This window comes from Zonotrichia leucophrys, chromosome 1, assembly GCF_028769735.1.
Source record: "Zonotrichia leucophrys gambelii isolate GWCS_2022_RI chromosome 1, RI_Zleu_2.0, whole genome shotgun sequence".
In the NCBI taxonomy this organism is placed as follows: domain Eukaryota; kingdom Metazoa; phylum Chordata; class Aves; order Passeriformes; family Passerellidae; genus Zonotrichia; species Zonotrichia leucophrys.
The window spans coordinates 72764412-72783791 of record NC_088169.1 but is presented as its reverse complement, the minus strand read 5'-3'; the positions used below and the strand labels follow the sequence as shown (position 1 = coordinate 72783791).

General features: G+C 40.3%; 2 protein-coding genes and 1 long non-coding RNA gene across 6 annotated transcripts in view; 2 read left to right on the top strand and 1 right to left on the bottom strand.

The window, feature by feature from the left end:
- Positions 1-5726, top strand: part of LOC135450056 (uncharacterized) — a 78571-nt gene extending 72845 nt beyond the window's left edge. The window contains exon 4 of one of the 2 annotated variants that reach the window (XR_010440935.1): positions 5596-5726. This is a non-coding gene — a long non-coding RNA (uncharacterized LOC135450056). The other variant, XR_010440936.1, reaches the window with a different exon arrangement.
- CRYL1 (crystallin lambda 1) overlaps positions 1-5824 on the bottom strand; it is a 49499-nt gene extending 43675 nt beyond the window's left edge. Inside the window, exons 1-2 of the mRNA XM_064717680.1 lie at positions 5720-5824; positions 2947-3054 (exon numbers count right to left, since the gene is read on the bottom strand). Coding sequence (XP_064573750.1) covers positions 2947-3054; positions 5720-5751 — 140 coding nt within the window. The 5' untranslated portion in view covers positions 5752-5824. The remainder of the gene's footprint in view (positions 1-2946; positions 3055-5719) is intronic.
- Positions 5825-11028: 5204 nt separating this feature from the next.
- Positions 11029-19380, top strand: part of IFT88 (intraflagellar transport 88) — a 43020-nt gene continuing 34668 nt past the window's right edge. The window contains exons 1-12 of one of the 3 annotated variants that reach the window (XM_064717656.1): positions 11029-11316; positions 11939-12032; positions 13008-13070; positions 13193-13249; positions 14085-14138; positions 14506-14569; positions 14645-14714; positions 15542-15632; positions 16712-16816; positions 17868-17970; positions 18617-18731; positions 18830-19061. In XM_064717656.1, the coding sequence (XP_064573726.1) occupies positions 11943-12032; positions 13008-13070; positions 13193-13249; positions 14085-14138; positions 14506-14569; positions 14645-14714; positions 15542-15632; positions 16712-16816; positions 17868-17970; positions 18617-18731; positions 18830-19061 (1044 nt within the window). In that variant the 5' untranslated portion in view covers positions 11029-11316; positions 11939-11942. Of the gene's footprint in view, positions 11317-11938; positions 12033-13007; positions 13071-13192; positions 13265-14084; positions 14139-14505; positions 14570-14644; positions 14715-15541; positions 15633-16711; positions 16817-17867; positions 17971-18616; positions 18732-18829; positions 19062-19380 lie in introns of those variants that run through there. The other 2 variants (XM_064717646.1, XM_064717665.1) reach the window with 2 other exon arrangements.

The following is a 19380-nucleotide window of genomic DNA, read 5'->3' as shown; positions in this document are numbered from 1 at the left end:
AGGGAAAAAGGAAAGCAAATTACATCAGTTTCAGAGAACCAGTCACCAGCTGTCTCTATCAGACAGACATCCCCTTGCTGCTCTCCTGTTAGCACGTGTTACCTGCTCAAGCTCCAGCTCTTACAGAAGTGCCACATCAGTAAATCACTGTGATTTACTGCAGGTTGTGTGCTACGAAATGAGTGCAAAGAAGTTTGTATCTATCAAGATATGATCAATCATTAAAGCAGTGGTTGAAGAAACTGTGTAGCTTTGCATTCTTGTCACGAAAACTATGTTTTCCTGAAACTAGGCTTTTTAACTGGTGTTACAGTAGCCAAAATACACAAGTTAATTATAAGTTAAGATCATCTTATGTAAGAGGCAAAACCTGCCTTGAACTCAACTGAACTTGCCTTGAACCTATCAATGACTTGGATGAAGGGGCAGGTGCCTCCTCAGCAAGTTCACCAATGACACTGAACTGGGAGGAGTGGCCCCAAATGTCTGTGCAGTCCTTCAGAAGGACTTTGACAGGTTGGAGAGAAGGGCAGAGAGGAACTGTCTGGAATTCAACAAAGGCAAATGCAGAGTTCTACACCTGGGGAGAAATAACCCCAGGCACCAGCACAGGCTGGGGGTGATGTGCTGGAAAGCAGCTCTGTGGAGAAGGACCTGGGGGTCCTGGTGGGCACCAAGCTGTCCATGAGCCAGCAGTGTCCTCGTGGCCAAGAAGGGCAGTGGGATCCTGGAGTGCATTAGGAAGAGGAGTGCCAGCAGGCCAAGGGAGGAGATCCTGCTCTGGATGTCTCCTCTGCCCTGGTGAGGCACATCTGGAGTGCTGCATCCAGTTCTGGGCTCCCCAGTACAAGAAAGACAGAGCTCCCAGAGGGTGTCCAGCAGAGGGTTATGAGGATGATTATGGTTCCAGAGCATCTCTCCCACTAGGAAAGGCTGATGGAGTTGGGCCTGTTCAACCTTGAGAAGAGACAACACAGGGGACCCCAACAATGTCTATAAGCATCTTAAGGGAGGATGTCCAGAAATGGATTCAGGCTCTTCTCAGTGGTGCCAAGCAATAGGACAAGAGACAACAGGCAGAAACTGGAATACAGCAAGTTCTACCCGAACAAGAGGAAGAGCTTCTTTACTGTTAGGTTAACTAAACACCAGAACAGCTTGCCCTGAAAGATTGTAGGGTCTCTTTCCTGGAGCCATCCAAAAGCTGTCTGAATACAAGGAGCTTTAGAAAACCCTGCTTGAGCAGGGAGGTAGGACTAGATGACCTTCAGTACTCCCTTCCAACACTACCCATTTGGTGATTCTGTGAACTCTTGCAGGAGAACACACACAGGCACACAACAGTACAGACCCACTTAAATAGCACTCTATCCTTTTACACATGACACTCTATGCCTCATGTTTCCATGCTGAAAACCTTGGAAGGCTAACATCCTCATGATGCTATAAGAAAAAATATGGGGCTTTAGTAATGAACACCACAAAGCTGCCACCTAATAATCCAGTCTCATTGTGGCTACAACTATGACAGCAACTCTAAAAAAACCCAAAAGTTTGTGTCATCTAAGTGATGCAACAGAGATGTTTGGTCTAACATCTACCTGGAAAGAAAAAAAAAATAGGAGATAGATTTTCCCACTCTTCTGTTATCAAGCCTTTTTTAGCAGATTTCAATAGACATCACATACTGTTTAACTTCTGAACTCTAACAACTGAACTGATCTACAAGGGGTTCCTGAAGTCACTCCTGTTTGCTTTAAGGCTTGTTGCAGAAAGCAATTAGGATGCAGCACACCACAACTTTTTTTCAGGTGCACCTTACATCCCATACAGCCAACACACAAGCTGACATGTCATTCCAAGGCATCATGAAGGGAGAGCTGATGCATTTAGGTTGATGCTAATTGTGAAGTCATCTAAAGTTCAGCATTAAATGCCAATACAGCAACATAAGGCTGTACACAGAACCACTTTACAAATGTACTTTCACCCTCACTCACAGGCAGATAAAAGCTGTATTTTCAGGCCCAGCAAGAAGAGGGTGCATAGGACCAAGCAGACATGTTCCTTCTAACACAAGAACTAGGGGTCAATTAAAGTAATTTAGGAGCCAGGTTGAAAACAAACACAAGGGAACAGCTCTTCACACAATGAGCAGTAAATTTGCAGGACACAAAGTCCTTTGGTAAGGAGGCCACAGAAGGATTAATATCAGTTCAAGGGAAGGTTAGAGAAATACTTGGAAGAAATCCAGTTAAGAGTGACTGAATAGATAATTAACTTGTTGGCATTGAAGGCTGGGGGAGGGGAGCAGACAGGCAAGACTTGAACTTGTAGCTCTTGCAGTACCAAAAGCACGAGGCTTTAGCCACAGTGCCATGGGCAGCAGAATACAGCTGGAGGTCCCCTGGACTCAACAGGTGGGAGTGACATCAGGTTCACACCCTCACACTGGCACTCCTTCTAAAGGTGCTTCCTGCTTCAACTATATCTGACCAATGACACTAGCAACCTGTTCTTCTAGGACTCAAAAACACCAGTTTAAGAGTTTAAAAACTAGGTATAAAATGCTAATAATTGTAGCAGGGCTTCTCAACAATCCAACTTAACCTACCTCCACTTTGAAAAGGTCTTTGTTGCTTTTCTGTGGAAAAACTCTTACATTCATATATTTTAAACCTAGTCTATACATAACCTAATGGCGTTAAGTATTATTTTTAAAAATTGAATTTAAACATAAGATCTTGAATAACTTAAAAATTAAATTTTTCTTCAGAAATGTCAGTTACACTTGGAAGTACAGATCTTCTGATCTTAACCTGTACTTCTAAGTTAAAGCTTTCTTCAAAGCCTAAAATCTATGTTCCCTGAAATAACAAGATATGGCTACTCATTCATAATTACAAAAATCCCAGTTTCATTCCAACCCCAAGTCAGGTTACCCACCGAATATTTTCCAGTGCAGTTGTTAGCTGCTCTTGTGCAATATCATAAAGTTTCACTCTGAAGCCTCCAGCAGCAAACACCATGGCCCAGCTGCGACCAATGAGTCCACTGGAAAAAAATTATATCAGCCAATTAATAAACCAGCATTTAGTAGGGGGAAGGAGATCTTGAAAGCATTGCAAAAACCAAACCAGAGCTTGGACTCTCTGATATTTGATAAAAACATCAGTTACATACTGATGAGAAATAATCCCTCTAACACAGAAATACTCTTTGCTGGCTGTGTATAACAGGTTCTCTGAAAGCTGGAATGAAAATAACAGGGAAGAAAAAACCCAAAACAAAACAGAAGAAGGAGAGCAGAATTCAAATAGGAGGAACCACTACTTTAGGATAGTGGACTCAATCACCAACAGTTTTGTCAACCACAATCTCAACCTGAACTTGGTTAATGCATTTAAAATTAAGATATTTAAAAAGAATAAACAAATTAAAAGATCTGTTCGGCTCCTAGACTGAAGACAGGCAGCAGTCCACTGATCCCAGAGTGCAGGACCCTGCTTCAGGGGTCATTAGAAAACCCAAGGCCCAGCTACTGAAGTCACAGGTCCTCAGCAATTCAGAAAGTATCCCAAGCACATGAAAAGGGAAAAAAAAGAAATCTTAACTGAGCATGGGTTTGATACTATTCTTCCACCTAGCCACTTCTAGCACTACCTTTATTTTTAGATTAAGCACTTTATCACACTGTATACAAATAGGAACAGTCTGCCTACATCTTTTGGTGAATCATATTACTGAGCAACACATGGAGGAAATCTGTAGTAACTGACAATTTTGTCTCTCTTAAAGAGATGCAGGTTCTAACTTCATTAGATGTGTAGCAGGCAGCTGTCTTTTCAAATGGAAGCACCAAGGCACAGTGTCATAAGCTTAAGTAACCTGAAATCACAAAAAATTAGGAAAAAAAATCCACAACAGAGACAAGATCAGAACTCAAGATCCATGATTGTTACAGTGGGGGTTTTGATAATTACATGCATTTCCTCTCACTTCCAAGATCACTGTATTTGCAGCATTAAACTTTAGTGATGTCTGGCAACTGAAAAATTCAAGGCCATTAGGGCATCAATAAAAGATTAAAAGAGGAGCAAAAGTCAGAGATAAAGTAATAGGGCAGATTAGAAAAGAAGGAAGAAAAAACAGGAACATGCTCAGCCTTTGGTTTAACTATAATTTTAAAAAAGGATTAAAACAGGAAGTTTCAGGAAATAGCAGGAATCAGTGGAAATAACTGGGACAAAAAAAGTAAAGTTTTGCATTTAGTGCTGTTAAACAGACAGTGAGGTCTCTCTCAAAACCTACCATTTAAAGGTAAAAATAAACAACTTCTCTGCAGTAAGCCCAGAGTTCATCAATTCAGAGGCAAGCAACAGACTAAACTTACAGAATAGGCATGGTCAAGGTTTGTTAGCTACTGCAGCCTCCTGGCTAATGAGTATTTATAAAATAAAAGCATGTGAATCACTTCAACTTGACATAAGCACATCTGAGCTACCAGTATCTTTACACAGTAGCAGAACCTTTCTAAATTGCACTTTTAAATTAAATTTCCTTAAAATACCAAAAAAATTCTTTATTACAGGTTTCTAAGATTGTGGGGTTTTTGTTTTGAACCACAGAGCACACAAAGTAAGTTGATGGTAGGTATCAGGCCTGCACCGTTCCTGCATTGTACATGACAGCATCATCACAACCTGATGTTAGCATATTTCACCCCAAGACAGTGCTTTCTGACACTTTAAGCGCTGTCATTTTGGGCTCAGTGATAAAGTATTAACAACCAGATCTGCTCACACAACTCCCACTCCTGCAGTAGTGCCGCAGGAGCCACAGCAGGCAAGAGCCCAACTCTCCTGACCCTTCAGGCACACCTACAGTGAACAAAATTTCCCTGAGTACCAGCAGTAGGAGCCAGTTTGGTCAGTGTCACACAGCAGCACCCAAACTCCCATCCTGAGGCTTCCAGTGGTCTTGCTGGCTCCAGCTGGCTCCAGCCCACACTTGTAGCACCAAGGTACAGTGGTGCACAGGGCATTGTTACTATCCCGCACCTATTCTCTTTCCCCTCCTGACTCTTGCTCAAGTAAAAAAACTTTAGGTTCAGCTCAATGAGAGGATGAAACAATGCCTTCCCACACAAGCCAGAAATACTGCTGACTTTTGTGGCAAGTCAATATTGCTTCAGGAGTGTTTAAGACCAACTCAGGAGTTTCCCGACATAGCTGACTAGCAGGACGTTAAGCTGTGCTTGGATTTCTTCGCTCCTCTTGCACTTAGACACACACAAGGCATTGCAATGAAAAGGGACAGCAGTCCTTCAGACGTAAAGGGCGACTCACTTCGGTAAAGATGTTTGTTTGCTGTTTGTTTTACAGCAGCACAGAGCTGTCAGGGGCTTAAACAAAGGCACTCTAAGTAGAGGCAAGCAGGTGCATCCCCCTACTTCCCGAGATCCAGCAGCAGCGCGCCCCCGCGGCTGGGGAGAGCCCACCGCCTGCCCTGCTGTCATACCCGGCAGCCGCAGCACTGGGGACAGCTGCGGCAGGGCCGTACCCAGCACTGAGTCCCCGAACCCCCTGCCCGCAGGCCGGACCGAGCCGGGAGAGGCGCCCGAGCCCCTTCGCACGCCGCGGGCATCCGTCCTACAGGCGCCGCGCCGGAACCTCCTCCCGGGGGCGCTGCCCCCGCCCGCGGCGGACGAGAGCTTTACCTGCCGATAATGGTAACCTGCGAGGGCTCCATGCCTGCGGCCGCCGCCACCGGGAGGGAGATGCGGGATGGGCAGAGGGATGAGACACCTCTGCCCCGAGCGGGCCCGCCCCGCCCGCGGCTCCCGCCATGTCACGGCCGCCCATTGGCTCCGCGGCCGCCCCCGCCCCGGGGCCGAGCCTGACCGGGGCCGGGGCGGGAACGGGGCGGGGACCGGGACAGGGCCGAGCCTGCCCTGGGCCGGGGCCGGGGCGGGGCGGGTCGGGGGCGGCTCCCCCGGCCGCAGCCCCCAGGTCCCGCCCCCCCGCTCCCCGGGCACGGAGAGAAAACGTGACATTTTTAAATGTTTGATTAATATAAAAAAATATATTAAAGTATAATACATCCAGGAAATACTTTTAAGTTTTCTTGTCTTTCTCAAAAAACTCAACAGTGGAAAAACAATACGTTCGAACCCAGAATAAAGGTTTGATAGTTACTGATGAAGTTCAGTGAACCTTCGGCTATCATTTGAAAGTTTGTTCAGCTTCTTCTGAACAAACTTCTACTTTAAAAGAAAAATAAATAAGGCTAACATAATAATTTGGTACATCTGCCCTCTCACTGGCACTTTGCTAATTCCAATCACATTCAACAATGAGATGGAGAAGTCAAAACTATATATTCCTAAAGGCTTCATGAAGACTGCTCAACGGGTAACAGGTGGAAAACCAAACTATTTATCTCCTTGGCTTCCTGACCTTAACACACATCCATGTAACCTGAGATATGCCAGTAGCTGGGAAGTGTTAGTGGAACCAAGTGGCAGTAAATTGGGCCATGGGAAGATTTAAGGCAGTGGGACAGAAGAGTGTAGCTTCCTGTGCCAGTTCTGCTGCTCAGGGCTTATGTAGGCTGCCATAGAAAGCAGCATTTTCAGGTTTTAGCATGTACCAATTTTTTTCCTTTGAAGACTAATTCAAAATGGTATGACTTGGCACATGTTCTAAACACAAAGACCTTTGTATAGACAGAGCATAACTGAAGCAAACAATGCATACTTTCTTTGTGAACTTGGGTTTTTACCTCAAAGAAAAAATGGTAGTTCCTAGAATATAAAAGTAATGTCACCTGGGCTTGAGAAAAAATGGTCTTCAGAACAACTTTACCATCACTTCAATTTAGAAGTATTTATCAGTTATTTTAATACTCTTTGACTTCCTGAGACATGTATTTATTTGACCTCCTGAGACTTGTCATCAGCAATAGACTAAGAGACAAAAGCCATTGCAGATCTACAAGTGGATTCAGAGAATTAAAAGTTCCGAGTGTTACTGCAAGGGTTTTAGAGTTAATCACAGCTGTGATAAAAACAATTACAGGGCCTTTTAGTTCTGGGGGTGAACAAAACAAGTCTATGGCAATGAAATGCGAACTATATTATTGTTATTGTTGTTATTGTTGTTATTATTGTTATTATTATTATGATCCATATATTGATGACAAAGCCCCATAGCTCTGCATTACTTAATCAAAACTAGGGTATGACCGCAGTACAAGTTTAATTTTTGTGTAATAGCAGAAGAGTTTTAGGCCCAGTTCTTGCAGCCACCACAAGTTAGGGACCGTGATTCTCCTCCCTCTTCTGCAATTCACATGGAAAGGACAGAAGGTGCTGTAAGCCCAGAAACACCAAAAACCATAACCAACCAATAATATGGTGAAAGGACTTGGGCTCCATTAGGAATGAAAAGTAGGGCTTGTACTGGCACCAGGCATGCACTCACCAGCGTATGTATTCTTTCTTCAAAGTCAAATAGGTGTAGAGGCAGATTTTACTTGTGCTGGGAGCTGCACAGTTGATCCCTCTATGGTTTTAGTCTTTTTCTATGGAGTATGCTCTTCTGCTACCCCTACCAGAACTGAAATCTGCTACTGGCCACAGAGGGGTGGATTTACTGCAGGCGAGAAGCAGGATGGTATAAAAGGGTCGTGTAATAAGAAAGGGGAAATAACTCTCACTAACTCTGAGCCTTGGCGACGTGTAATATGAAGGAGATGTGAATTCCCTTTGGAGAAAATAAAGGAATGGTATGCTTTTAAAATACAGAGAGTGCTAGCCTAAGATTTTAGAGTGGAATAATAACAGAGGCATAGTTCACATTTGTTAAGTATTAGATCTGTTTAATATATCACTTGTTCACTAGAGCAACCAGCAAGTACATTTATTTGGTAATGGACTATGATCTGTTGCTATTACATTCCTAATGATTCGTGAAGTATAATGCCTTAAAAAGATAGCTTTAATTTATCACTTTATTGCTGTTCTGTAGAGTTCTAACTAATGGTTTGCATACTGTGTTATAACTAGTGGTTGTATTGAAATTATGTTAAAATTAAAACTATAATTTTAACTATTGTTAGTACTTCATGCTGTTAATTTGAGTGGTCTTTCAAAGTGCAGATGGCCTGATGCAAATACTATCAATATTGTCAAAATTCTGATTCCTAAAGAAGCAATCTGAAGGAATAAGAAAGTAAACAGTAGTAAAGTAAATACTACTAAAGCACAATTCAGCAAAACTATATAGAATTATATGGTTCAGTAGTAAAAATGCCTGTTAAGAAAATGATTTTCCTGTTGCAAATGCATTTCAAACCCAAACTACAACATGTGGTACAACAAAGAAGGGCACATGGTGTGATCCTTGGGGTGTCCTGTGTAGGGCCAGGAGCTGCACTTTGATGATTCTTGTGGATCCCTTCCAATTCACACATCCTACAGTTTCATATATATTACTTGTAACATATGTATCATTCATAATGAGGTTCTTCCATTCCCTTTGTTTTCAAACTGTATGCTGACTAGGTGCTTTAGTTCTGTGAGGAGCAGTTAAATGCAGCTTCACTGTTTCTGACAGTCAAGCTGGTTGAATGGTTTCTGCATGACAGCAGGTCATCCCAAAACCTGGTCAGTCCAGAATTCAGTACTAGAAAATTACTTTTTTAAAGATTACAGTGGGACAATTACATTTTCAAATCAGAAAAACAGCAATCAGTGTGTGATCAGATGAACAGCTCAACTGGCAGAGCAAGGGTAAGGTACACACTAACAGCGATTACAAAAGGTACATACTAACAGCAATTATAACAGGCAGACTGTGGCCAGTAACCCCTGAACCCAAATTAGTAGGTCCTGGAATAGTTTGTCTGAGTCCTTATTTGCAAAGCTACTGCTGAAAAAAGACAGATTCACCATGTATTGAAAGGCAAAGAAATTCCTATTTCAGAATATAGCTTCATGGTTTCTTTAACCTGTACTAAATTTTCACTGAATTCTCTGGATCAGGTACTTGGTGTCTTGAATAGTGACTGAAGGAAAACCTCATCAGATCAGCAGTTTGCTTCAGCTGCAGAAGTGTGTCATTTGATGCCAGTCAGAGGAGTGATCCGAGGAATTTAGTGATAGTTGTGGTTTAATCCAACTTAAAATGATCAGGAATTTAAAGCATACAATGCTACTTGGACTAGAGTAGATACTAAATTTACTCTTTTGGGTTTTTGGGATTTTTTTTCACTTTCTAGGTTGCCCTCTGGATTTAGCCAATAAAGACAATTACATCATCTTACACCATTACAGGCTTTCTTACTGTAGCATCATCTTGTTAGATGAAGTCTTATGATCACAACCCATGAGTAAGGCCCTGTGTTGCCACAAAGGATCCTGAGATTTTGGGGGTTTGTGTGAAATCTTCATGTATTAAGATGTATTTATACTTCAAAGCACCAGAAAAAAAGAAAAAAAAAACAAAAAAAACCAAAAAAAACCAAAAAAACAAAACTAAACCCTGTCGATTGACACAGCTTTTCAAAACATGAACAAAGTCATTGAGACTCTCATAATCTTGTGAGTATGTCAAAAGTAGCAGCTGGAATGCAAGGTCTTGGGACCTGGGCCAGGGCATGTTCCCAGCATGGTCAGAGTCCATACAGGCCAGGGGACACTTAAGTCTGAATGTATACACACAATTTTGGAGGGTAAGGAAGTCTGACAGTAGGAACATGGTCAGATTCCAGGGCTGCCTTGGCACCACCTCATTTACAAATCAGATGCAGTGCCTCCTTGACACAGTGCCTTCTTTTCACTGCCCTAGAAATTTGGGTTGAGTGCTGGGCACCAGTATGCCCAGGTCCCCAACATGGACAAGCTGGATAGCAGAGCTAGGTCTATTACTACCCAATCTACCTATAGCTCAGGTACATATTAATGCAGTTGGGGACAATGAGAAAAATCTAAAAATCACAGCTTCAATGTATATGAGGAGTCACAAGCAGAAAAAGAGGGGCTATAAATGTACATATTTTTCTTATGCTTAAGTTTATGATCTGTGGGAAGTAATGCAGCTGAAAACTTTTCCCACCCTAAGTCTGTCATTCTGCAAACTACTTGTACTCCAGAAAATTCAGGTATAAAGATTCTCATGTCCAAAGGTCGCAAGTCTCAAGTTTCTGTGTGAAAGTGGTTCATGCATGGAATGTGAACAGGTTATGCAGGAAGTGATAATGTCTTAATAATTCTTTATGTTATCTTTATTTCTCTTGTTGGGAGCCAGAGTAGAAAGACCTTTCACTTGTCCTCTGCACTTATCTCTTCAGAAAGGACTTTGAGGCTGAAAGGTGAGCAGCAGAAGACTCTGACATTGCATAATGTGCACAATCCCTGACCATAAAAAGGGTGTTCTGACTGTATTGCCTATTGTCTTTTGAGCTTTCTTATGCTATTGGCATAAGGCAGTAGGGATTACAATTGGTTTCATAAAATGTTTTCTCTCTCAAAAATATTGTAGGCGTGTTGAGAGATCCCCTTCTCTATTCTGTTTTCCACTTAGGCATAGGAAACTTTCTCCAGAGTATAATGATTTGCCGTGGGCAAATCAACTGACACTTATCAGGGTTTCAAAATACCAAGAGAAAGTAGTAAAGATGGCAGGGAGAATCATCTTTTTAAAAGACAATTATTTTTTCAAATTTAGTTTCAGAGGCTATGGCATACAGGAAGCTTTAACAACTGCCTTTTTTATTTTTTTTTTAATTGAGCCTTTTAGTTTTAAGAACACATTTCTCAGCTCATCGGAAGAAAATGTGACGTTTTGGATTGCGACTGGATTGGAAACGTGTCCAGGCATTTGACGGACTTCTCCTGCCGTTTACTTGGCAGGAGGGACCGCTCTGCGTTTCCCCGAGCGCCGAGGCCGAGCCCCCAGCCCGCCCCTCACGGCGGCACCGCCCGCCCGGGCCCCCGGCTCCGGCAAAGCCCGGCCCCGCCCGCGGCTCGCCCCGCCCGGCCGCGGTGCATGCGGGGAGCGCCGCCGTGTCCCGGGCAACGCCGCCCGGCCCTGAGCGCCGAGCGGGCCGCGGGCGAGCCGAGGGCGAGTCCCGCCCGTGCCCTGAGCCGCCCCCGCTCCGGGGCTCATTGCCGGGCCCCCGCTGGAGGAACCCGCGCCGGGAGCGGCTCGGCCGCGGGACACCGCGCACGGCGGGGAACATCCTCTTCATCCTCCCGCTGCCGCTGCCGAGGAACCGTGCGCTGCGACCTGGCTGAGGCTTGCTTGCTGAAGGGCATGTACTTCATGTTATCGATGAAAGCAAACGTTGCCTTCTTGAGGTTTTTGTGAGAACAGGTAGCCAGGCAAAGTGAGACGCCTCAGTGTGTGCCCTCCGTGAGTGAAAAGCCACCAGGTGAAGGCACCGTGTTAGGCAGGGAAATATTGGTGGAGAAAGACTTTGGAACCCAGGCTTCCTTAATGCTAGATTTTAAAACCCGTTTTAATTGAAATGGCTTCATAACTGTAGCTATGCTGATCTTAGAATGCGGAAGGAAGCTTCAAAGGAAGATTAAATACCTTTCATTAGACTAACTACTATGATTTGGCCTATAAAGACTAACTTTATGAGTTGTCTCAAACATGAGTTAGCTGACAGTGGAAAGATACTATTCTAGAAGTAGTAATTCAATTACTTATTATTATAATTTAGTTTTAATGATAAATACCTTTAAAACAATTTTCATAACTGATATAAGTATAAACAAAAATATAAATCCATTAAAAGGTGCCATTTCATATTGTTTATAGGTGAGTCCTGGTTTTTATGACTAATCAAACTACTGCTTATATTTTGCATTTTAAAATATTTATATAAAACCACCAAGATAACATTTGGCATGTTACATGTTTCACAGAAAAATGATGCAAAATGTGCATCCGGCTCCTGAGAATAATGAAGATGATCTCTATTCTGGCTACAATGATTATAATCCCATGTTTGACACAGAGGTAAAATATTTGCTGTTTCCCACCTTTCCCATACATAGGATTTTAACTTAGAATTATAAGTTAAGAATTTATGGGTACAATAACGTACAAGTTTACAACTGCTTTGAAGTGAAATTTACTTTATTTAGCAAGAAACCTCTGAAGGTTCTCAGGATCTTCTTGAATAGTTAATTCTTTGATATCTTTCTATTCCAGCTAAGCACTTGTGCAGATCTCAACAGATCTAAGATGCTGTAATGTAAATGTAAAGCATTTTTGAGGTATAAAATCATAATTATTTGTAGGCACATTCAGCTTGGTGTTTCCCAGGCTGTGTGCAGCAGCAAGTTTTCTGACAAAAGAGGCTCCAGAGTGGTCAGTAGGTCATTGGTTTCCTACTGTGCTGCTTTTGGAGGGGCTTGCAGTAAAAACTGGAATCCTGCAGGTCTCTGTGCAACTGGGTGGAGCATCTGGGATGTCTTAAAGTAGCCCTGCAGAGCATTTTTGGGTAACTGCTGGTCTGGTGCAGTTGGGACACTCCAGTGATGTCATTTGGTCCAAACCCACTAGCAAGACTTGGCATCTTGTGTGAAATCCCAGTGCCCAGTTAATGGGAGTTGCTGCAGGACCTGAGGGACATGAGATGTTTTAATGTCCTGCATTGCAGGTGTTAATGTCAAAATTCAGAGGGAGTGTAAGTATTTGATAAGAGCATTTGGATGGGAAAAGAAATTCATGTTATATTTTATGACTTTAGCTCTCTTTCCTCTGTGTTTTTAGAAAATAACAAATTTTTACATTTCCTAATCTAAATACCAGAAAATATAGACAAATAATATAACTGTAATTTATTGTCAGTAAACCCTGTTGTTCAGTTATCTTCAAGTATTTTTCATTTTTTTTTTACATTTTTTCTGCTTTCAGTAGTCTGAAGGTTGTGGAATTATGAGCTTGGTGTTGTGGTTTTAAAAGGGTTAATGTTTTTATCTTTTCTAGGATTTAGAAAATGATGTAGCTTTTCAACAGGCTGCAAGAACAAGTCATGGAAGAAGACCCCCTGTAAGTACCTTTTGAAACACTGAGCATTAATGTAGATCTTACTATGTAGAAGCACTAATAATTGACACATACAGGTTTTAATTGGTGGGTTCTTTTGTGTGGTTCTTTTTTTTCCCACCCAGGTGACAGCCAAAATTCCTGCTACATCAAGTCCAAGACCTCTAGCTACTGGATTTGGGGCAGGTTTTTCTGTTGTATCCTTAACAAAAATGTTGTTTACAAAATACAAATGTACCATTTAATTTCATGCGCAAAATGAGCCCTTCTAAATTAAGAATTTCATTCCAATGAACTGCATCTGTTCATTGGTTTTAATTTACAATTTTGCACTTGGTCAAGGCATGGTTAGTGGTTGTTTTCATTTTCTCCTGAACCATGCCACAAATCTTCTGTGCTGCATAAGACATTAGAGTCCAGGGTATTAATTGGGTTCTCTTGCAGGGGGAACTGAATAGGTTGTTATTTGGGCTTGGGAAATTTTTTTGTAAGTTAAGGTGAAATCAAGTCTTGAAGAATACAGGCTCTGAAACATCTCTAGTTGAATCAGAAAAAATTGTTATGTTCTTTGGTATACTTAGATGTATTGATAATATAAATCTGCATGAAAATATAATTTAACAGATTAATACAGTGACAGATTATATCAGCTCTACACAGAATTTTACTGAATTATTTTGTGTAAATTACTTGTTCAATTTCAAGGCAGCAATTTCAATAATTTAATAATGGAAGTGTGCTGCCTCAGATAATTTTCTGTGTACTTCTTTCTAAAAGCTGACGGAAGTATCCAAATACATAAAAAACCTTTGTTGTGAATTTTTGCTAACTGAAGCATTCAACATCTTTGTCTGCCAGGAACTGGCAGCATATTGCATATGAGTAACATAAATGGGAACTTTGCTATAAACTTATGTGAGAGTTAGCTCAATTTTAAAATTTAGTGTTGAGAAGACAATATGTAGGCTTCTTATGCTTTGTGAATGACAATTTCAAACAACTTACTTATTTTTGTAGTCAAAGGCAACTTTAACTTCATCTATGGGAAGACCCATGACAGGAACTATACAGGTAAAGCTTCCAATATTTACATTTTCTATTCATTTGGAACAATGAATTTTTCTGGTAAGTGTTAGATACTAGTATTTAGAAGTTCATTGAATTAATACATATTACTACACTTTTAATTTGTTCTTTTTTGAACACAGTACTATCAGAAAGCATGAGGGTATTGATGTGTGTTTTATTTGAGCACAGATTTGGAAGCAATAACAGTGTAGTAGTTTTTAACACTTATGGACATGCAATGAACAATTTGTCATTAAAAATTATATATGGAATATATTAAAATGATGTACAAAATATGTAATTATGTCTGTATTGTCTACAACATAACTTTAACTGAGTTTATTTTAATATATCTTCTTCTTTATTTGAGGATGGGATTTCTCGACCTATGACAGCAGTGCAAGCTGCAGGTTACACCAAAGCAGCTGTGAGAGGTATGGTTGTAGAAATCACCAGCTGCCACAGGGAGAGGTTACTTTACAGTTTTCAGTACTCTGTCAATTTTTCAGGTTCTTCATTTGATCCTCTTGGCCAAGCAAGAGGTCCTGCTTCACCTTTGGAAAAGAAAACTTCAGACAGGTTTGTTTGGTTCTGCATTACATTCTTTCAAAGCAACAAAAAAACAGCCATGCATAGAGTTTAAAAACATCCAGGCAGTTACAAAAGCCTTGAGGGGCCAAACTCTGAACTTGGTGGAATAATGCCACAAACATTTGTGCATGTGTTTGGCTGACTTTCAGGCGCATCTGATTTCAGTGATTTCTGGTTCTGACTCGCTCAGAAGTTTGGGTGTAGCTGTTGCCACACAAATGAGCTGAAACTTGCAGGCTGGTGCCAATGTTGGGGAGTTCACTCAGAAAATCCTTGAGTTTTCCAATACCAAAGTTCTGTTCCCCAAACAGCCATACAGGAATAGGGAATCCTATTGAAATGCTTGGTTATTTAGCAGTGGAAAAAGTCTAGAAGAACCACAATTTTTTGTTATAATCTGCATTTGCAGATAACAAGCAGTGCTTTAGAATTATGTATGCAAATAAAGGTTCAATTAATTGCGTTTAATGTGATATTTCCTTTCATTAGTGTTTGATATAAAAGCTCATCTGTTGTTTTCTAGTTACTTCTCCTGAACAAATTTGATTTGTGAATTTTGTCTGTCTGTACTGTTCTTGTAAGAGGTTTTATGTTTTCTTTAGGTCTCTGTTCTCAAGTTAAGATGTGAATGTGATATCTTTGGACTATCTTCTCTAGGCGTAGTTTCACGCAATACTTTCTTTGATGAGAAAACCAGTTAGTTGTGACATGTGCTGTGTCATTGTGTTGTTTTATTGAGAATATAATGTGTAAAAGCTTAGTGTTTGCAGTTGCATTACTTTAGTGTTAATCCTTTTATTGTTATTTTATTTTAGTTTGGAGGAGAAGATGAGGCAGTTGGAAAAAAAAGTTAATGAACTGGTTGAAGAAAGCTGTGTTGCCAATAGCTGTGGAGACTTGAAATTGGTAGTTTTTCTGACTTTCACTTAATTTGTGCTGTAATTTGTATAGATAGATGTTTCAAAATTACTTGTGGTCAAATGTTTAAAATTATTAAAATTATTTTAGTTCTAAGTTTATTATGCTCTTCTAGTCTAGTGATACCTTGCTTTGCTGGGGAAAAAAGGTAGGAGCTCTATTTCTGGCATATATATTTGTTAAGATTTGAGTGTTACAAAAATTCCCTGCTGCCTGTGTCCATTGACCTCTTCAGATGGGTCTGATGGATTAGTTGTACTGGCTCAGTTCTGGCCCAGGCTATCTAGCATTTGATGGTTCCTTTGAGTGATCAAAGTTTGCCATGGATAAGGAACATTTCCAATGGACAGTTTGAATGTTCTTGTTCTGTTATAGGGGATACTAGAGCATTGTTGTGCCCCTGAGTAGTGGCTAATTAACCAATCTATCTTGTTAGTTTTTCCTGAGCCTCTTGCATGTAGGCTCAAGAATGCTCTTGATGTCAAAGGCGTTGTTTCTTATGTAAATTCTGTCAGACAACTCCAAGGGTCCCATAGGATGTTTGTTTCTGACAAGTCCACCAGAATATCCATGTTCCTGCAAAAGTCATCAAAGTTGTGAACTCATTATCTGTAAAATATCCGAGTTGGATTTGCCTCCTATCATAAGGACTAGGAATCAAGCTATATCTTGAAGTGCTTCTTCCACCACTGGCTTCCAAATAGCCACCTTGAGTAGTAGCCATTACTTTCTTAATCATTGTACCCTTGTGGGGGCACACAGGACTGCTAACGGCACTTGCTGCACCCAAAGTATTCCTTGTACAAAGGATATTGACACCAATCTGCAGAGAATTATAATTGGGTACATAATTACACAGCTAAGCAGACTTAAATAACTGTATGTCTGCTTAGTGCTAATTAAAACTTTTCAGTGAGTTATAGTGCTTTTTTCAGGCATTTGGTGCAGTCTGTAAGCCAAAGAAAATAGACATGAGTGTATTCTCTTCATACTTGTTTTGAATGTATTTTCATCACCCTGAGTCTGTAAGATTCAAGGCACTGTTAAATTCTAGTATTTTGTCTAAGGCTCTGGAGAAAGCAAAAGAAGCTGGAAGACAGGAAAGAGAATTGCTGAGACAACGTGAACAAATCGCTCCTCCAGAAAGTATCAACTTAGACCTCACTTACACAGTAAGTGCTTAGAAACCTTCAGTGACTGAAATGTTGCTAAAAAACCACCTGAGGAGAAATGTCCGTGTTTCCTGAAGTGTATGTGTGTCTGTGTTGTCATGCTCCTGGCAGTGTACGAAGGAGATCCATTCATGTTATTGAGTCAATTCCCACGCAGTCTCAAATGCCAGAGAAACCATGGAGTCTGCATTAAGTGGAGAAGAATTTCCATGAATATATATTTCATTTATTTATTCACATGTAAAACCTGCATATCAAAATACAGCAGATGCAGACCCTGTATTTCAGAAATAAATAGCCTAGAGAGTCTAATATGCCAAAAGGAGAAAACAAAACAGGAAAGATAAGGTGCTGCCTTTAAATTGAACCATAAAGTGACTGAGGATGTGTTACATTAAATAGGATATAATAATATTTCTGAATCTTAAAGCAGGTATCTAGATTTACACTCTGGTGTTCAAATAATAAACTCTTTTTTCTAAAAAAAAAAGCATGCAACATTCATAAAACTGCTTGGAAGATATTTAAATTCATACTCCAAGTAGTGCTGTAGAGACAATTATTAACAATTAATATATTGAATTAGGCAGACCTGGTAATTTATTTTACAATGAAGGTCAGAGTAAAGCTGTGGAAAAAATGCAGAGCAATTTTACCTGACACCAACAGAACTTCTGTTGCGAAACAGCTGTTTGGAAAAATTTTCCCCTTCTAAACTGAGTGACCACGGGCATTAGGACCATTTTCCACATGCTGGGAGTCATAAATTACACACAGCTTCTGAGAATTATCCTGTATGAATTTTTATTAATAACCTTGCATTATAATACTGTGTTTACTTAGGTCTAAGGCCCATGTGGCATAACTTTGGATGCTAGTAATTTATGTACAAAAATAAAAGAATTCTCTATAATAAGTAGCTTTTAAATTTGTTTCCTTTGTTCTTGCAAATTGATATAGAGGAACATTAAAGATGAGAGGTTTACAAGTGGTAAAGACAGTAGTTCCAAGGTAAAATTAACTTGGAATCTGAAATTTCAATTTTTTATAGGTTCTGCTCAATCTGGCCAGTCAGTATGTTGCTAATGAAATGTATGCTGAAGCTCTGACTACTTACCAAGTTATAGTGAAGAATAAGATGTTCAGCAATGGAGGTAGGTTGTATCCCAAAGTGGATTAAAACTGGCAGTCGGGAATTCAGAGTGAGGACTGCATCTGCATGGAGCTGATACTCAGAGAACTTAGCCCTCATGTCTGCCACTCAGAGCGGATGACAGATACTCATAATCTTTGACTTGGAGAGCCAAACCACATTAAATTGTACTGATTCATGAAGTCTTTTCTTTCCACAGACTAAGCTAAACATAAAGACAAATACTCATTTTCTCATGTCACACATGCTATATGGCCTTCTCTATTACTGTTTTTTTCTCTTTTGACTTGGCCTTTCCCTCCTGAAAGCTTCTTTTAGTATTTTGCATATCTCTGAGACTCCTACAGTGTTTTTTTCAGAGATGCTTATTTGCAGTTTCTTCCTGGAGAGCACTATAAATAATCTCCACTTCATCCCTCAATTCAAAACCAGAATATATCTTACATAGTTCTATTCTAGGTTTCATCACTGCTTCATCTTCTCTCTCATCTTCTCTTGAGTTAAACTCAAAGAAGGCAGTTCTGTGCAGTGCAGCTTTAAAGGGACATTGCTATCCTGTAGTGCAGACCAATTTATTAAGGTAGTGTTCTACTCTGTCTCTTTGAAACACTTTTAAAATGTTGTAACTCATTGACTCCTTTTGATAGGTATACTGAAGGTAAATATGGGAAATATTTACTTAAAACAACGGAATTATTCCAAAGCTATCAAATTCTACCGTATGGCTCTAGACCAGATTACTAGTTCCCACAAACAGATGAGGTGAGTTTCTTCTAGGGGGCATGCTTATGAAGTACAAGTTTTGAATACAGTGTGATTTAGTAGTTAAAAATATAACCTAAACCTGATTTCTTACTTAGGATAAAAATAATGGAAAATATTGGAGTTGCATTTATTAAAACTGGCCAATACGTTGATGCCATTTCTTCATTTGAAGAAATAATGAACATATCCCCAAACCTGAAGGCAGGCTTCAACCTGATCCTATGTTACTTTGCTATTGGAAATGGTGAGCAAATGAAGAAAGCCTTCAAAAACCTCATTGAAGTTCCCTTGGAAGTAGATTATGAAGACAAATACATTTCTTTAAATGTAAGTTTGAAAAAGTTAAACTGTGTCTTTGTATAGTAAATCAAGAGAAAGAAGGAGAGATACTGAATGCTTGGACTGTACTGAATATGGAAATTGATGTGTATTTAAGTATCTGAAATGACTTTTTTTACCAGCATGCATTTAGTGTGGCAGTAGTGCTCAGATGTGTAAAATAATGAGAGAATATTTTAATCTATATTTCCTCAAAAGAGATGATGTACATGAAACCCACACCACAAGATTGTCTTCGTAATGATTTTGTTGAAATTCATTTGGACTTACTTACATAGCTTACTGCTTTACTTACTTACTGCTTTAC